At 40.2% G+C, this 18,885-nt stretch overlaps 1 protein-coding gene across 1 annotated transcript in view; it reads left to right on the forward strand.

Moving 5' to 3' along the window:
* Nucleotides 1-18,123, forward strand: part of LOC142194455 (cytochrome P450 2J4-like) — a 31,893-nt gene extending 13,770 nt beyond the window's left edge. The window contains exons 2-9 of the mRNA XM_075263599.1: nucleotides 679-841; nucleotides 1,806-1,955; nucleotides 4,206-4,366; nucleotides 7,907-8,080; nucleotides 12,860-13,004; nucleotides 13,249-13,433; nucleotides 14,645-14,786; nucleotides 17,945-18,123. Of these exons, the coding sequence (XP_075119700.1) occupies nucleotides 679-841; nucleotides 1,806-1,955; nucleotides 4,206-4,366; nucleotides 7,907-8,080; nucleotides 12,860-13,004; nucleotides 13,249-13,433; nucleotides 14,645-14,786; nucleotides 17,945-18,123 (1,299 nt within the window). The remainder of the gene's footprint in view (nucleotides 1-678; nucleotides 842-1,805; nucleotides 1,956-4,205; nucleotides 4,367-7,906; nucleotides 8,081-12,859; nucleotides 13,005-13,248; nucleotides 13,434-14,644; nucleotides 14,787-17,944) is intronic.
* Nucleotides 18,124-18,885: the final 762 nt, after the last annotated feature.

Here is an 18,885-nt window from a genome sequence, read left to right on the forward strand (position 1 = left end):
TCTGACTGCTAGCAGGACCGCCACTCGAACATTCAGGTCTTTGGAGATGGACTTGTAGCCTTGAGATTGCTCATGCTTCCTCACAATTTTGCTTCTCAAGTCCTCAGACAGTTCTTTGGTCTTCTTTCTTTTCTCCATGCTCAATGTGGTACACACAAGGACACAGGACAGAGGTTCAGTCAACTTTAATCCATTTCAACTGGCTGCAAGTGTGATTTAGTTATTGCCACCACCTGTTAGGTGCCTCAGGTAAGTAACAGGTGCTGTTAATTACACAAATTAGAGAAGCATCACATGATTTTTCAAACAGTGTCAATACTTTTGCCCACCCACGTTTTTATGTTTGGTGTGGAATTATATCCAATTTGGCATTTTGACAATTCTTTTTGTGGTTTTCCATTGAAGACAAATTAAATGAAGATAATAATACCAAAGAATTTGTGATTGCAATCATTTTCTGGAAGAAAGGGAGTATTATCTGACAGAATTGCAGGGGTGCCAATACTTTTGGCCAACACTGTATATAAAGTGACACGTCAGTTTTGAAAAATAAGACCTGATCCTTAATGTACGTTTGGGCTGTGTCCTTATTGGGTTCAGCACTCAGTATGACTAAAGTTTTAGTGTCTCTCCTCTTGTGCTTTTCTACAAACTAACAGTTTCATTACTTTATTGTAGTTGGCTGGATCTTATGGACCCATTTACACTGTCTGGCTTGGGGAGACTCCCCTTGTGGTGCTGAATGGTTGCAAAGCTGTAAGAGATGGCATAGTCTCTAATTCTGAGGCGTTGTCTGGCCGCCCTGTAGCCAGTTTTTTAAAAGATCTTCTTGGAGAAAAAGGTATATTTTTAGAACTGTTCCGGATGCTTATTCTGTTCAATTTGTCAAAAGACAATAATTTAAATTATTCTACACAAATAAACTATAGTTTACTAATAACTTCTTAGTCTTTCTCCATTCACTATGACATAAATATTGTACATTGAAGATTTTTATGTCAATTTTAATTTTTTCGATTTTAATTTCCAAACCAGTTACATGGTGATGACTCAAATCACAGTACAATCAAAATCATGTAAGTTTTAAAGAGGACCTTTCATGTCCTCGGCACATGCAGTTTTATATACCGCTAGAAAGCTGACAGTGCACTGAATTTAGTGCACTGTCAGTTTTTCCGTTATGTGCCCCCAGAAGAAGTACTGATATGAGGAAGAGGGGAATTCCTCACCACTCTGCGTCATTGCTGGTTGGTAAGTTCCCAGTTAAACTATCAAGAACTCCCTTCTGACAGTGAAGAGCTATTGGTAAATACACCGATAGCTCTTCACCCGGGGCACATAATGGGAAAACCAACAGTGTGCTGAATTCAGTGAACTGTCGGCTTTGTAGCGGTATATAAAACTGCATGTGCCCGAGGACATGAAAGGTCCTCTTTAAACTGCCAGGTAATCTTATTGTACTTTACAGCATATGGACATTATAGAAGATCTGGTACAAAGGGCAGCTCTGGCAAACTTTGCACAATTACAATTGCATGGCTTCCTATAGATTGGTATATTGTAATATTGGTGACCGATCCTTAGGCTGATCATCACTAGGGGTTTCCATAGACTTGGTATATGACGTGCTCACTGGAGAAGCTAAGCTGTTTTTAAATTTCTGACACAAATCTGTAAAAGACATAAAGATATCAGAAATGTTGGAAAATTCACTGGAAAGTCTAAAGTACAATCACAAACCTTTATATAGACTTCCAAAATATTTGATCTATGTTAAAATTGATATCTTGAGTATGTCTATGTAGGCATTCTCATGGCCAACGGACACACTTGGAAACAACAAAGGCGTTTTGGGTTGATGACATTAAGAAAACTTGGATTAGGAAAGAAGATATTGGAATCACAGATACAAGAAGAAGCAGAGTGTGTGGTGGAGCGATTTACAGCCATGAAAGGTTGGATAAAATAATTTTGGCCTGCGCTAATTATCTGTCATTTAAAGTTATGGTTATGTTGCTGACATGGGTACAGTGTCACGATTGTGTCTATGCCTCAAGCAACCGGATACTGAATGCAGCATGCACCTCTAAGGGAATGGGAAACTCTCCCTGGCGCTACAATAGCTGACTAGGCCCTGCCTGCGGGTGTTGGTCGGTTGTTCCCAAGTTAGTCCTTGCCCCAACAACTTATAGCTCTCTAAACACGAAGACCTAACGGATAGGTAGGAAGAGAGCTGAAAGAGACTAGGGACTGGGATACTAAAGGTGGTCACCCCTAACGAAACAAAGGTGAAGCTGCAAACAGAAACAACTAGGACCGGATGTGCTGGGAAACAAACACGCAGCACAACATAAACACACAACAGGAGTATGAGGAGAGGAACAGTGGAATAGTGAGGAAAGGGTATCACAGGACTGGGGAAAAATAAACCTGGAACCCTAAACAAAGCCTCACTAATACCCAGACAGTGTCAGGCAACCAGAAAATGTAGGACAGGGGTAGAGTAGAAGTGTTGAGGGGAAAACCAGACTCACACACAAGATAACACTCACACCACTTCCAAATCAGTTCCTTAAAGGGGTATTCCCATGTACATAAATATTTTTAAATTTGTAGATAATTAAAAGTTAAACATCTTTGCAAATATAAGTAATTAAAAATTCTGCAAAGTTTTAAAGATTTTCTCTACCTTTCTTAGTGGTGACAGTCTGTTATCTTGATCGGTTGCCAGTGGATACGACCATGAATGCAGGAACTTTCTAAGGTCAGAAAATCAGCCATGATTTCCTTATTGTGGCCGAGATATCTTCTAATACATGTAATGTCCCTGCCTGATAACCCGGCTACAATAAGAAAATCAAGGCTGGTACAAGTTCCAGACCATAGAAAGTTTCTACATTAGTGAATTTGCAAAAATGTTTATCTTTTAATTATCTACAAATATAGATATGATTATGTACATTGGAATACCCCTTTAACTGTGCAACTTCCACAAGTAACTCCTCCTAACTAGGCCACAAATTCAGGTTGGTAACCATGAAAACCAGCAAAGACTGAAGCCAGCCCTCTGCCTTATACAGGCCCCGGAACAATCCGATAGGTTGATGAGTATGACAAACACCTGAGGTTCAAATCAAAGAAACCTCAAGTGAACACTAAAGGCAGACACTCAACACCCAAATAAATAGCTCAGTGGCAAGAAAATAACCAGAAGAGCCACAGAACACCGGTTCAAATCCCCAGCTACACACCACCAGAAAACACACAAAGTTTACAAAGTACTCGGGTCCTGACATACAGGCAGAGTACTGATAGTCCATCCTGATGGGTCCCCAACGTGACTATACATGTTACAAATATATTATGTACTGTAATGGCAGACGTTATTTATAAAAGAGAATTTCAGTCTTATAATTCTGAGCTCTATATCTCCTGCATATTATTTTATTATCGAGTTCAGTGTATAAACAGTAGTTATTGAGCTTCCATAATCCCTCTAGTGGTGAATGCACTTTAAAAGTGAATTCTGCTGTATGCAAACTATCATAGACTGCCAGAAAAATGTTCTGGGAAATAAGGGTCATGGGTACTTTAACCACAATATAGGTATAGGTAAAACTGAGCCCTGATCACCCTAATCTGTGTTGGATTGGGGTTGACTGGGCCCACCAGAGTATTTGAGAGTCCATATCCCACAAATTCTATATGAATAATATTTTTTAAATAAATAATAGTACCTTGTATGGACAAATAAATGTTACCACATTCTGTATATATATTGAAACCTTCATACTATACATAAAATATTGTATCCATATTTAAATACAGCACAGTACAAATGTTTAAATCAGGAAAAGATGCTGCAAAAAATATTTTTAACAATAGAACTGTTAAGTTTATTTTTGAGAGAAATCTGATTTAGAGAAATCCAAATCAATATTTGGTGTGACCCTTTGGCAGAGCTATCCTGGAAGTGATGATATGGCCCCCACACAACGTCATGATTGGCTCTCCAAGATGTTTGGAACAACCTCCATGTTCCAAGTTCCTTCAAGAACTGTACAACACCAAGTACTATATAGTAAAGGTTGCATGACTTACAAACCATAATCTTCAGTAATAAGACAGTTACACAATATTTTCATGCTCTCCCCTTTTTGTGTCTGTCAGCTTCCCTCCTGTAAGTTTTTGCTTTTGCTTTTTAGGAGAACCATTTGATCCATCATTTTTACTTATTCATGCTGTGGTAAACATTATCTCCGCTGTGGTTTATGGACATCGTTTTTCTGCTGATGATGTTACATTTCAAGAACTGATCAGGTGTAACAATTGTGTTCTTGAAATCCTTGGTTCAAAGTGGGCTAGGGTAAGTCATAAGAGATTGTATAATTGTGAATTTAATTTCAGTGAATATGCAACCTTCATGTCAAAATGGGGCATCCATGCCTGATGCCTCTATAACTCAGTACAATCTGGATATTGTGTGGTTTTAGATAATGGCACATGGTAACTCCATGTAGTTGTTAACTAGGAACACTCAATATACGCTGGGCCAGATTTATGAAGACTGGCATTATTCTTGTCAGACTTCCCAGACCAGGAGCAAGCCTAATAAAGAGCAAACCCGCCAAGGGGAAAAGACATTTCTCCTTTATTTACAGCAGATTTCTGTAATTATAGTAAATCTGGCAAAGCCGTTGGCCTTGCCCCTTTTCAGTGTAGTGGCAAAGGCAGCACAGATTTTAAAAAGGTGGCATACAAGCCATAATAAATCTGCTCCAATTAGTTAATCTAGTTAATCCTGAATTACAGTGGCAGCAGGCAAGGATGCTCAGGTTTTAAATGCAGTTTCTGTTTTGGCCATACCGTGTTATCATACTCTAAGTGGCGTCTGGGGTCTTTTCATATCTCAGACTATAATGATTGGAGGACCAGTGGAGGTCAGCAGTCTTCGGCCTATTTGATGATGTCCCAGATGTCACGTGAGCCAGGCCAGGGTCATTATGCGTCACAACTAGAGATGAGCGAGAAGTGAAATATTCGAGATTCAATATTCGTTTCGAGTAGAGCCTCAATATTCAACTACTCGATCGAATATCGAATCCCATTATAGTCTATGGGAAAAAATGCTCGTTTCAGGGGAAACCACTATGTGACTAAAGGAGAGTCACCAAGTCCATGAGTAGTGAAGCGAGTGTTTAGGAGGAACGAAGTGCAGTTGAGGAGTGTTGAGGAGGAGCACTGTGCAGTTAAAGCGCACGGACCCCATAGACTATGGGCTGGTTCACATTAGCGCTTGCCTCCCATCCGGAAGAAGTCCGCAGGAAGAACCGGCCCTTACTCATCCTGCAGAACCAGCATTGATTGGCCGAATGCTAAAAAAGTGTACAGCATTCGGCCAATCAACACAGGTTCTGCCGGAGGATCACCTGTGACGAGGCGGAGTTTAAGATCGGACCACAATGAAGACTGCTGTGGTCCGATCTTAGACTCCGCCTCATCACAGACGAGCCTCTGGCAGAACCAGCGTTGATTGGCCGAATGCTGTACACTGTATAGCATTCGGCCAATCAACGCTGGTCAATGCATTCCTATGAGAAAAAGTCAGCTCCCACATAACCGCAAGCTGCCAGCTCTCCCGACTAGCAAGAACGAGCCTGCTGCAGAACCAGCGTTGATTGGCCGAATGCTATACAGTGTATAACATTCGGACAATCAACGCTGGTTCCGAATCGAATCTTTGCTGTGAATAGCGAGTAGTATTCAATCGAGTATGAGTATTTCAAATACTGTAGTATTCGATCGAATGCCTACTCGATCGAATACTACTCGCTCATCTCTAGTCACAACGCCAGCCTGGCTCACATGACGTCTGTACTAACATTGAAGAGATCTGAAAGCAGCGGCAAATGCCCTGGAGCCAGGGAGAGGTAAGTAACAGTGTTTTTTTATGTTTGTATCCTTCCCTGGGTCTCCTATCATTACACTCTGGGGTCTGAAAAGACCCCAGAGTATAATAATTGTTCATGGGTGGGTCACTATGGGGGTATAATAGTGTGTGCAGGGGATAGTATGGGGCATAATACTGTGTGCAGGGGCCACGGTGGGACATTATACTGTTTGGACGGGCCACTATCAGACATTACTCCGTGTGGAGGGACCACTATGGAGGCCACATTGAGACTTTATGGTATGTGTAAATGGGACGTTATACTGTTTGGGAGCCAGGAAAGGGTGCGCAATGCCTTGGGCTGGGGGGAAGGCCCCAAATCAAAAGTTTGCTGGGGGCTCAGTCTTTGCTAGTTAAACCACTAATAATAGATTATTACATAGTATTTTCATGTTTATTACTACAGGATAATGTGACTCATAAATGTGAAATGAGGGAAACGGGGGAGGGAAAATAAATGTCCACTTGCAAAAAGAGATGTAAAAAATGATAAGCGAACTCACGATATTGAAGATGGAGATGCACGGATGAAAGGTTTCCTCGGAAAACACACTGGTCCAATATAGATAGAGTGTAAAAATCCAGCAATCCACTTCGTAATAAAACTTAGCTTTTAATAAATTTGATGCATATACAAATGTGACTTCACAACGAACAAAACCTCAATGGTGTGAACAACATCGTAAGACTTTAACTGACGCATTTTGGAATGTCCATGCTTCCTTAGTCGTAGCCTAAGGAAGCATGGACGTAGCCTGTAGTTGTCACTCCTTGGTGCTGTACCTACTCCAAGACAGTGATAATTTTGGATGTCTTTTTTTTTATAAAGTCCGTTCTTTATCACTTTTCAACTGGCAGACACACTGATTGAAGAAAAATATTTGTTTCTCACAAATTCTGTAGTTGCCACTGCCACACTGTTGGCATAATAACAAAATAAAACTATACTATTCTATACCAATGCTATGCTGGTGTGGCATTCTGCTCCCATAAAGGGATTTCTTCACTACTGTGCAACCAGGAACCGTGTCTTCCAAATGACAAGCCTGTCTCACTTACAAGTCCCTAAACATATTTATATAAAACCATTGCTTTATCCAATATAAACCACATGTGTGTATTTAAAAAATAAAAATAAAAAAAATCAACCCCCTCTAAAAAAAAACCCAGCTAAAGTTTTAGAGCGTTTTAAATGTTACCATGCGTAAAACCAAGCGGTAACGTAGTGTATGGCTTAACTAACAGTTTGTATCTACTTCTTACCATCTGTTTGCAAAAGACATGCATGTCCATGTCACTTTGACATAACTTCAGCTGTGTTTGCCTTATGCCCCTTGCAGATGACTGTGGCTATGGTCAGTATACTATCCATGTATTTTGTGGATAGCACACTCACCCATTCAATTTAAAAGGCCCGTACACACAATCGTGAATTTCACAGTCCTGTGTGCAGGCCATCACTCCAAGATGCAAAATATAGAACATTTAATGAAAGGAGCTGTGGAATCACGGCCCGTGAAAAGGCAGCACATGAGGGACATCCCGGTGTCCCACGTGTGCTGCCCGAGCTTTTAAGTCACAGCCAGCCGGCTGCAGAACAGTCACCTGTAACTGGCCTTAGAGCTAAAAATTGGATAGATCTTCTAGAGTTCTAGGAGTCTTTATTGGGGACTTTTTAACAAACACTTCTTTCCCTCCATACTTTCCTATTGCAGAAAGATTTTGGTTACTATAATTTGATAGTGTCCAAGGTGGTAATAAGGTTGGATACTCATTTACTTACCCCGCCAGTCTTCCAGTTTTCACGGAAGCCGTGATTAAAGAAATAAAGCAACTTTATGATTCTTATCCTGCATCTGGCCTTAAGATATGCTTTGTCATATAACTTTCAACAAGACTATTTCTCTTAAGCATGAATCCCAGTGCACAATACTCTACGTAATGTCATTTCTCTAGATGTATGATGCTTTCCCGTGGCTGATGAAGCATATACCTGGACCACATCAAGATTCTTTTCAACACTTGAAATATGTGACTGAATATACAAAACGTGAGATTGAAATGCACAAAAAAAATAGATCAGAAGAACCTCGAGATATTATTGACTATTATTTTGATGAAATCGAAAAGGTAATATTTATAGGGGTATTCCCATCTCAAGGATTATATTCAGACTTGTAGCTTAAGCTGTAACTGAACTGTTTTATTCAAAATATTGCTTGTGTTGCTCCATTTGCCAGATACAACAAAATTCCTCTATTCAGTGTTTACAGCTGGTTGCCTTAGTTGTAGACCTATATTCTCATTTTTCCATCTTTCCGCATACAGCTTTCAGTTATTAAGCCATGATAACAGCTAGACAGGTTTCCTAAGCATCTTATGTTAACTGTGTATGTAAATCCAGAAATAACTATGATATTTATAAGCAGTGGTCTGAGCAAGAAGGAACTGGAAATCAGTACGTGGTGGAGAGGAGACAGGAGGGCAGCTGAGATCCTGAGATGAGAAAAAAACCCTTTAACACTTTTCTGACATCTGCCATAATAGTACGAAGTATGCCAGGTATTTAAATATGGCAGCTACTCAGGGGCTAAATGTCCGCTGTAGCCACCGGGTCTCTGCTGTATATTACAATCTATACCCGGCAGCAATGCTCACAATTAGTGCCCGCTTTGATCCTGGGTATTAATCAATACCCTTTGCACCTCGGTCAAAGCTGACTGAGGTGCCATTTTTCCGATGGCACATGGGTGTCACAATTTTGGGACCGAGATCTGGGATGGCAATCCATTGCCATGACAGCCAGGAACCTATTGAAGGCTCCCAGGCTTCTCTAGCATATACTTAAATTACAGGCTGCTCTATGCAGTCTGTAATAGAAGTGCCGTGATTTTACAATGCATTGTATTAGTGATCAAACCCAAGGGGGTCAACTAACCCCCCCCCTTTCCCTAGAAAACACATAAAAGTACATCTAAAAAGTCAAACATATATTCATTAGGTATAATTTCTTCTTTTTTTTTTTTTTTTTTTTTGCAAAGTTTTGGATTTTTTGTAAGGGTTCAAAACATAAAAAGAACTACCGTATATTAATTTGGTATTGCTAGAATCATACCGACCCGTAGAATACAGGAAATGTCATTTGGGCTGCACAGTGACTACTGAAGAAAAAGTCTAAGAACGGTGCACACATATAGTTTATTTATAATTCCACCACCTTCTGAATTTTTTTTATCCACCTTCCCAGTACATCGTATGGAATATTAAATGGTTCCAGTACAAAGTGCAATTTATCCTGCAAAGATTAAAGCCTCATAAAAAATTCCTACAATTGTACAGAAATGAGTGACCAACAAATCCCCTGTTGCAACTACTTCCTAAGGGTGCATTCACACAATGTCTTTTGGCACATAATGTGGCACGTAGAAGCTGCGGGAGCTTTTGTGGGCTGTATACGCTCCCATTGATTTCAGTGGGAGCGTGGATTGTATACGTGGCGCTATTTTGCATCTACTATAGCAAAATAGCGCCACGCATACGATGCACGCTCCCATTGAAATCAATGGGAGCGTATACAGCCCACAAAAGCTCCCGCGACGTCTACGTGCCACATTACGTGCCAAAAGACATTGTGTGAATGCACCCTTACTGTTCCTGATCATGTGCTATTCATTGTGCACATAACTTCAAGTGTTAGTCACAAACACCATGAGTGTGATGTCATCACTAATAAGAGCAGGAGTTGTCTGAATGTTATTGACTGCCAGAGCAGCCAGGAGGAGATTGGGGGTGGTCCTGGTCACCAGACAAGCCAGCACCTTATTTCACAGCAGTGATTATAGGCAGCAGAAGCAAGGTAGACAAGAAAATTTTTTACTTTTAACAATTCTACTCTTTTCTCTTTGCACAGGTATTCTTCCATGAGCGGTGATAGGGTTTTATGGATACTCACAAGCTGACAGAATAGTAGATGCATAGAGCGAGTGAAGGAGACGAGTAACATGTAAAAAAGATGTGAATGCTTTATCATTAGCATCAGACAGGATCCCTGTAGATCAGCTGTACATGGCTACAGAAGACAACATTTTGGTTGTCCTACTGCTGACCGACTGTATGATGTGAACCACTGCAGTACCTAAACCCACCGCTTCACACTGTATGGCAAGAGAGCAGCGTAGCTCCCGAAATTGTTATATTAACAATTTCCAATTTTAACATTTTTTTCCCTCTTTCTCTTTATGACTCCTAGTATCTTCTTTTCTGAGCTTTGAATGTGTTTTTCTTGTACTATTACTATATTATCTTTGCAGCTGTAACACACTAAATTTCCCCATGGTGGGGCTATTTAAAAGATTATCTTATTTTATTAACTTTAGCTGGGCTATCCTTGAAAAGCTAATCTGCTGGGATCCTGACTGTTGGATTCCCACAGATGTAATATTGATGGCCTATTGTAAGGACAGGTCATCAATATTAGATAGGTAAATGAACCCTATAAAGGAGTTTTCCAGGAATTGGAGCAACCCATGTGGCAAACAGGGAGGTGATGAGACTAATTAGCAGCCACTGCTATGAGTCCAGTGTAACACCCCCGAGGGAATCCACTGGGGGGCAATGAGGATTATAGAAATGGTTACAGTGGTGACCTCTTCACCAGCTTGATCACGCAATGCCTCCACCTGAATCTTCACCAGGCTTGTGAACACGGTGTTGGTTAGACTCCTCCACCAGGGGTCGATTTGGGAGAACCCCTATAGCCTACCTGTAATTTCACTTTTATGAAGGACCGTAGTAATTCAGGAACAAACCACACATGAAGGATTTAACCTTTTCTTAAGATGTGTATTAATAAATGGAATCAAAGCTGCAATGCATATAATACTGCAATAAACAAGGTACAAAAGCGTGCAGCACTTATGGTGTACACAGTATTAATTGCCTGACCATATTACCATGCTAGACAAGTCTTTATGAGAAATGACTTTAAGCTTGGAATACAGTAAGCAGCCAGTACATGGCCCCGCTGCAGGTTTAGCACTGGTATATGTTTAGACTCTATAGGGGCAATGGTAACCTATAGGAAACTAGGTATGCAATAAATAATTCGCTAAATTCAAAGTTTAGAGGCTTCAACTTACACACAAACGCCCATTCACACTGGCATTTGCTAACTCTCAGAATGGCAGTACAAGATAAACAATTTAACACTTGTCACAAGCCCCATCACTGCCAGGAGGGATTTTTAGAATAAACCTAAGTTTAGGGGAGAGTGGAAAAAAAATGTCCTCTTAGGAGCAGATATCCAGTCTTAACCAGTTGCAATGCCCTCCTTAATGTGATATAGAAACTGTCACAGCAATCCATATGTAGGTGAAATCCTGCTATAATCCTGCCATAAACAGTCTATAAAGAAAGAGAACTTAAGGGCTAGTTCACACGGGGGCATGGAGGCGGATTTCACCTCAAAATCTGCCTCCATACAATGGTGGTTTATGGAGACCACCAGGCTTCTTTTTTTCGCTAGCGGCATGTTGCCGCTAGCGGAAAAAAGAAGCGAGCTGCCCTTTCTTCAGGCGGATTCCGGTTGTGGCAGGCGGGTTTTGACCTGAGAGTGACGCAGGGTGCCAAAATCCACTCCCACCCCTTCCCCCCCTCGTTTTTCATCTGACCAGAGCACCTTCTTCCACATGTTTAGTGTGTCTCACAGGTGCCTTGTGGAAAACTTTAAACAAGACTTTTTATTGATATTTTTGAGAAATGGCTTTCTTCTTGCCACTCTTCTATAAAGGCCAGATTTGTGCAGTGCACGACTGATTGTTGTCCTATGGACAGACTCTCCCACCTTAGCTGTAGATCTCTGCAATTCATCCAGAGTGATCATGGGCCTCTTGGCTGCATCTCTGATCAGTCTTCTCCTTGTTTGAGATGAACGTTTAGAGGGACAGCCGGGTCTTGGTAGATTTGCACTGGTCTGATACTCTTTCCATTTCAATATGATTGCTTGCACAGTGCTCCTTGGGATGTCTAAAGCTTGGGAAATCTTTTTGTATCCAAATCTGGCTTTATACTTCTCCACAACAGTATCTCGGACCTGCCTGGAGTGTTCCTTGGTCTTCATGATACTCTCTGCGCTTTATACAGAACCCTGAGACTATCACAGAGCAGGTGCATTTATACGGAGACTTGATTACACACAGGTAGATACTATTTATCATCATCAGTCATTTAGGACAACATTGGATCATTCAGAGATCCTCAATGAACTGAACGGAGTGAGTTTGCTGCACTGAAAATAAAGGGGCCGAATAATATGAACACCCCACTTTTCAGTTTTTTCTATGTTAAAAAAGTTTAAATATCCAATAAATTTTGTTCCACTTCATAATTGTCTCCCACTTGTTGTTGATTTTTCCCCAAAAAATTAAAATGTTGTATCGATAGATAGATAGATAGATAGGAGATAGATAGATAGATAGATAGATAGATAGATAGATAGATAGATGAATATATATGTAACTATATAATGTTTGTATAAATATATGTAAATATATACACAAACAAGTATGTGTACTGAGCATGAATGAAAAACTTGTAGGAAGTGCAGTGGACAAATGCTTGGGGGCTTCCTGGAAAAGTTCTGACACTGTCATAACCAGGGACAAGAAATGAGGTACTGCATGAATCTGGAAATATGAGGAAAATATGATAAAAAAAATGGTCCAAAGACATAAAGACTCTCAGTTATGCTTATTCATTCATATGACAAGCATTTCCTGCCTTTAATCACTTTTCTTAGTCCCAGAAAATCCCTTTAAATGACATGTCAATTCTATTTGATGGAATATTTTCTATATAGTTGTTATAATACTTTTATATTGTTACTTAATCCCACCTTTCTATTATCTATAGAATAGAAAAGATACAGATTCCACTTTTGATGATGATGAATACCTGATTTCAGTTATCACTGACTTGTTTGGGGCCGGATCAGAAACCACAGCCACCTCACTTTTGTGGAGTCTTCTGTACATGGTGGCATACCCCAACATACAACGTGAGTAGAGCTTACAGTATGTAAAGTTACTTTTACAATCCTTAAATTCGTGCAAGGGACTCTTCTCTTGGGTCTAGGCCTACAATTAATTTGGAGTTAGTGAAAACCAACTTTATTCTATATTTTTTTAAAAACCGCATTGGACAACCTTTTTACAAGAATAGAGGATGTATGGGTGGATATTCTTATACCTTAAACTCTATTTTAATTTGGATCATATTATTTTTATCTGTCCATTTTACAGGAAAGGTACAGAAAGAACTGGATACTGTACTTGATGGAAACCAGATTTGCTATGAAGATAGAAAGCATCTTCCTTACACAAATGCTGTGATACATGAGATTCAGCGTTATGGAAACATAGCAGCTGTGGGAATTCCAAGAACTTGCATAAAAGACTGTAAAGTTTGTAACTACAGCTTGAAGAAGGTGGGGATTTTGATGACGTGTAATGGGGGTTCACATGTAGGAATTTGATGCTAAATTTGTGAAGCAGAAATACATTTCTACTTCATGAATATGCACACTGACTTTGAAGAGGATTTTGACTCTGAATTTGAAGCAGAATTTGGAAAAGTGTGCCAGTCTATTTAGCCTATTTTGCCTTTATTGGGCAGGGCTAAATTCCAAATTCTGCTAGTGAATTTTGTTAAATCCCACATAGATGGAAAAGAGATATTTTCTGCTTCCCATTCATATCAATGGAAGTTCTCAGGCAGAATCCACTTGAAAAACAAGCAGGGAGCTATTTTCCACTAGCTGAAAAGTTCAGCCAGCAGAAACATCAGATACTGTTTCCCAATGAAATGGAAGGGAGACTGATTTTAGGCAGATTTTAAGATGGATTAAACGCCAAATTCAACACCAAATTCGTATATATGTAAACACCCCCTAAATCTGACCAGAATGTGTCTACATGTTACACAATCTTTGGAATAAAAAGTGTTGGACCACAAATGAAAACTGATCCACCACATACGGAATAAGACTGGTAACAATATACAAAAGTTAGGAAATGTATTTGTATCTCTAGCTTCAAAACCACTGTCTGTATTTAATATGCCATTGTGCCTATAGAGTAAACCATTTGGGGTGAGAACTGAGTAACTGATGCAAACCATGACTTAGGAGCTTCCAATGGAGGCAGTGGAGGACAAAATTGGTTTTCTCCTTCCTCAGCTAGGGGAAGAAACAAGTTGTTTGATTGACCCCTGTTAATCCATAAACTGTGAGTTACTATGCTTGTAATTCTGTCTTCTGAATCTCATTCCTACACCTACAATCCCAGGCCCTCCAACAACCATCTGGCTCAGGGAGAATATACACCAGAACATGCCTTGGGGAAAACACTACTACCAACAGAAGGCAGTAGGAGATACTTGCCACATGATTACAGCTCCCAGCCTTCCTCCCAAAAGACTGCTGTACATTTGTAACCACTCTACCATTCAAGTGAGGGACTTGGGAGTCTTTAGTTGGACATCAGACAATTATCTCCCTATTCTATGCATAGGAAGGAAATGTTTATTCTTGGAACATGCTTTCCCTAGTCTTTGCTATTGATGATCTATTTTCTAAGCTACTTAATTTTTCTCTTGTCATATAGTATATATAATTTATAATAATATATCTCCCATAAGGACACAATGGTTCTGGCAAATGTGGACTCTGCGCTATCAGATCCACAATACTGGAAACTACCCAATCAGTTTAACCCTCAGAATTTCTTGGACAGTGATGGGAATTTTTTGATGAATGAGGCTTTCATGCCTTTCTCTGCAGGTAAGAATACTTCTTCAATGTGTTTCTAAATGGTAAATAGATATTTCAACCGTAAACCTAGGTATGGGAACATGTAACTGCCAAAACTTTTAAAAAGTTTAATTTTTTTTCTGCATGTTATTACCATTTATACCTTGTTTCTACCTGCATGGATTTTAGCAGATAAAGCAGTTGCTGTATATGGTTATACCCTTATACAGTTGATGAATGTCAGAAATATTCCAGTTTCATAAAAACATGCTATTTTTAGTAAAATTTAGTAATACAATTTCAAATTCCTGAAAGTTTAAAAAATTTCTAATTGCAATCATTCAATAGGAACCTTTATTGGTTATTTCCAGTGACTGAAAATCTCTGTGGCTCATGTGATTGTAAGATGGTTGAAACTACCAAATTTAACAAGTATAGTCTACTTGTACGCCAGTCTTAGTTACCCAGCTGACACAAGATGCTTCTTAATTCAAGTGCACTTCTTGACATGAACTATAGTACATCTGCCTTGGTCTCTGCCCTAATCCACCCACAACAACATCAAAGTGGCTCATTTATGCTGCAGAACTGTGAGACAAAGGCAGTGTTTTGGCACAGAGGGAATAGTAAATACTCTCCTCTCTTTTGTTTTTTTTCATTTTTTATTGCAACTCATTGTTACATTGTGTTTTGCACTGTTGTCACTTAAAGTATTTTCTGCAACACAGGGGCTCTTCTGGCAGAACCCAGTTGCACCTATTGACTTCTCAATAGGTTTATGATCTGTACCTTCATTATTGTGGGAGTTGTTGGTTGTTATGTTTTCAGTTATCTAGTAAATATTTGTACAGTTTCCATGCGGCCAAATGTCTCCTTAGTCATTTACCTGCACAACCTTGGGGCACTCTGATTCTCATCAGGCTTATGAGAGTTGAAGAGAAACCAAAAAAAGGTAAACAGACACTCAGAATAATGAGGTCATAAAAGACCAAGATTCAGAATGAATAAAATATACAAACTTTAATATTACCACATTAAAAAAATTATTATACAAAATATATGATGCAAATGGCAACAGTAAATATACGAAAATGAGCACAGCAGAAGTGTCCAATGGTGCCCTAAATAGCAATAAAGTACAGATAATAGAGAGATGTACATTTATAAGCCTATAGCACATAGACCGAATGGGTCAGCTATCCAGTGAGGTTCCAATACACAGTTGATACCAACAGGATTAGGTAGAATTGTAGTATAGTAAATTGGGTATGCAGACACAATAGGAGTTGTATAGTATAATAATATATAATAGTATAATAGAGTTGTAGTATAGTAAATTGTGTATGCATACACAGCAAGTTCCACACCTATGACACTTTACAGACAGGGGTGGTTATTGCACTTCACCACTACCTCAATCCTCTGACCCTTTTCACCATGGCAATCTGGGGTGACCCCCTGAGACCTAGTCCTCCGTCCCAATGACTACTGGAGAAATGAAGGGCATATCTTGATTGTGGATACCTCAGTTCCCTCACTCATATAGCAGTCTCTCCACTAACTTAGGACTGCTTGTTAACACTATCTTCCACTAACTAGCCTAGAGACCTAAAGGCATACCTCCCAACTTTTGAAGAACCGAAAGAGGAACAAAATGTGCAGTGCGCGTAGCGTGCCGCGGTAAATTTAGCCCCGCCCACTTTTATGTTGACTCCGCCCATTCTCATTAATTTTTCATGTGCCCGCACACAGTATAATCCTCCTACAGTCACCCGTAAATTATATGGCCCCCCTCTATCTCTCCCCCAGTTTCATATACACCCTTCATCTCTGCCCCCAGTTTCATGTCCCCTCCATCTCTGTCCCCAGATTCATGTCCCCCCCATTTCTGCCCACAGTTTCATGTCCCCCATCTCTGCCCCCAGATTCATGTCCCCTCCATCTCTGCCCCCAGATTCATGTCCCCTCCATCTCTGCCCCCAGATTCATGTCCCCTCCATCTCTGACCCCAGATTCATGTCCCTCCATCTCGGCCCCCAGGTTCATGTCCCCTCCATCTCTGCCCCCAGATTCATGTCCTCTCCATCTCTGCCCCCAGATGCATGTCCCCACATCTCTGCCCCTAGTTTCATGCCGTCCTCTCCTTCATCTGCCCCCAGTTTCACGTTCCACCTCAGTGTACACATTACACTTACCTTCTCCCCCGCCGCTCTCTCTGCGCCTCTCTCTCTCGCGCACAGTTGTAGACGCAATGTGACGTCATCACATCGCGTCTACACAGTCAGTAGCTGGCGTGCAGCGGCGAAGCAAGTACAACAACACAGAAATGGGCATTTAACACCGTGTTAAGAGTAAACCTGGAAAATGCCAATAGGCCGTAATAACCAATATAAAGGTCAGTGCACACTGAGTTTTTTGGCGCTGATTTTGACACTGAATCTGCCTCAAAATCAGCCTCACCCCAGTTTGATTAGAAAAAGGTCAGAAATGTGTGCCACTGCTCCATTCATTTTAATGAGAATTGGAAATCTTTACCAATGTATACCAAGCCTTTTAGATTTAATCTAAGTCTCTTATGATGCCATATGTTTGAGTAGACTGGGTGAACATATCACAGTGCAGATTTTGCAATTGAGACCTGTGTTAAAAATTCTCACATTCTTCCTCCCATTGTTCTCAATTGGAAAACCATGTAATGTTTTTATTTCTTGGATCTGCGATTTGATTCTATATGGAGCCTGTCCTATCTTCACATGGAATTGCTTGGGTACAGTGTCAGTCACAACATTCAGATGTAGCCCTAATCCATCTGTGGCATTATAAATTGAAAACCAATGTCAAAAATCCAAGAGATGACTTTAACTTTATCTTGGCAAAATGGACCTGATTACGTGCACCGATTTTACCCCAGTCAGTGAAAATAGCAGAGATAAGGCCCCCCCCCCCCCCCCCCAGTGTTCCACTAATCAGATGACAAGGCTAGAGATCAAGCCATTCAAAGACTAAAAGACTAGTACACCAATTGGATCCGTACAATATTGTATTTTTTAGCATTCACTTTTAGATGCATTTTCTTACAAATAAACCTTTTAGTACCCTGTAATCCAGAAAATGCACAATCCATTTATTCCACTCTTTGCTGTGCTTTAATATTCCCTACTCCATAATCTTCCATTTTTCCCATACAGGATCTCGGGTGTGTCTGGGAGAGCAGCTTGCTCGTAGTGAACTTTTTATCTTCTTCAGCACTATAATGCGATCATTCAGCCTCCAGCTCCCGGAAGGAGTGACTGAAGTCAACACAGAGTATATCTATAACATGACATTACAGCCTCACCCCTACAAGATCTGTGCTGTCACCCGATAAGTTGTATCTTAATAAATGATGAAGGCTTGTTCAATCTTCTTGGCCAGACCAATATCTCCTTACATATTTTATGTTTTACTATACCTTTTTCTTTGCTTATTATTAATTAAAAATGAAAATGTGTTTTGGCTGTATGTAGCCTTTGTAGGTTAGTAGGTCCTATTAATAATCAAGACAGATTGTTTTTATTGTTATTTAATTTCCTGAAAAATGATTTCAAAATGAATATGATCCATTTCCTGTTTGATATTGATTGATACTGTTTGAAAGTGGTCATTAAAATCTCTGCTAAACTTATGTTGTACTGTTTTAATAACCTATCTTTGCAATGTTGTTTTGTTTTTTTAATGGTATATACATAGGGTTGAGCGATCGGGATCAGAAAAGATCAGATTCGATTGGCGATCGAGTAAATTTCACAATCGCAATCAGAATTCCGCTCCCGATCTTTTCTGGCGGGATCGAGGTCAGAGGTTATCTCAAGATCGGTTCAACTCTATTCATGATGTAAGCCGATGGCTGGTCAGGTAATGGAGGGGGTGTACATCTCACTCAAACTACTAAGATGGGTGGGATGAGAAAACTCCAGGAATGTTTGTTCTCAGCAGACAACTTTCGTCTGCTGAGCATTTTGGTAAATGCTCAGTACTGGGCTGGATTTTTAGGAATGACAGGTAGGATGGGTAGCGGGACCTGTCATTCCACCCCCCTCCAGTCCACACTTTGGGGATTTTCCGGCAGTGACTCAGCTGCAGCGAGTCT

Source organism: Leptodactylus fuscus, chromosome 1, assembly GCF_031893055.1.
Source record: "Leptodactylus fuscus isolate aLepFus1 chromosome 1, aLepFus1.hap2, whole genome shotgun sequence".
NCBI lineage: Eukaryota > Metazoa > Chordata > Amphibia > Anura > Leptodactylidae > Leptodactylus > Leptodactylus fuscus.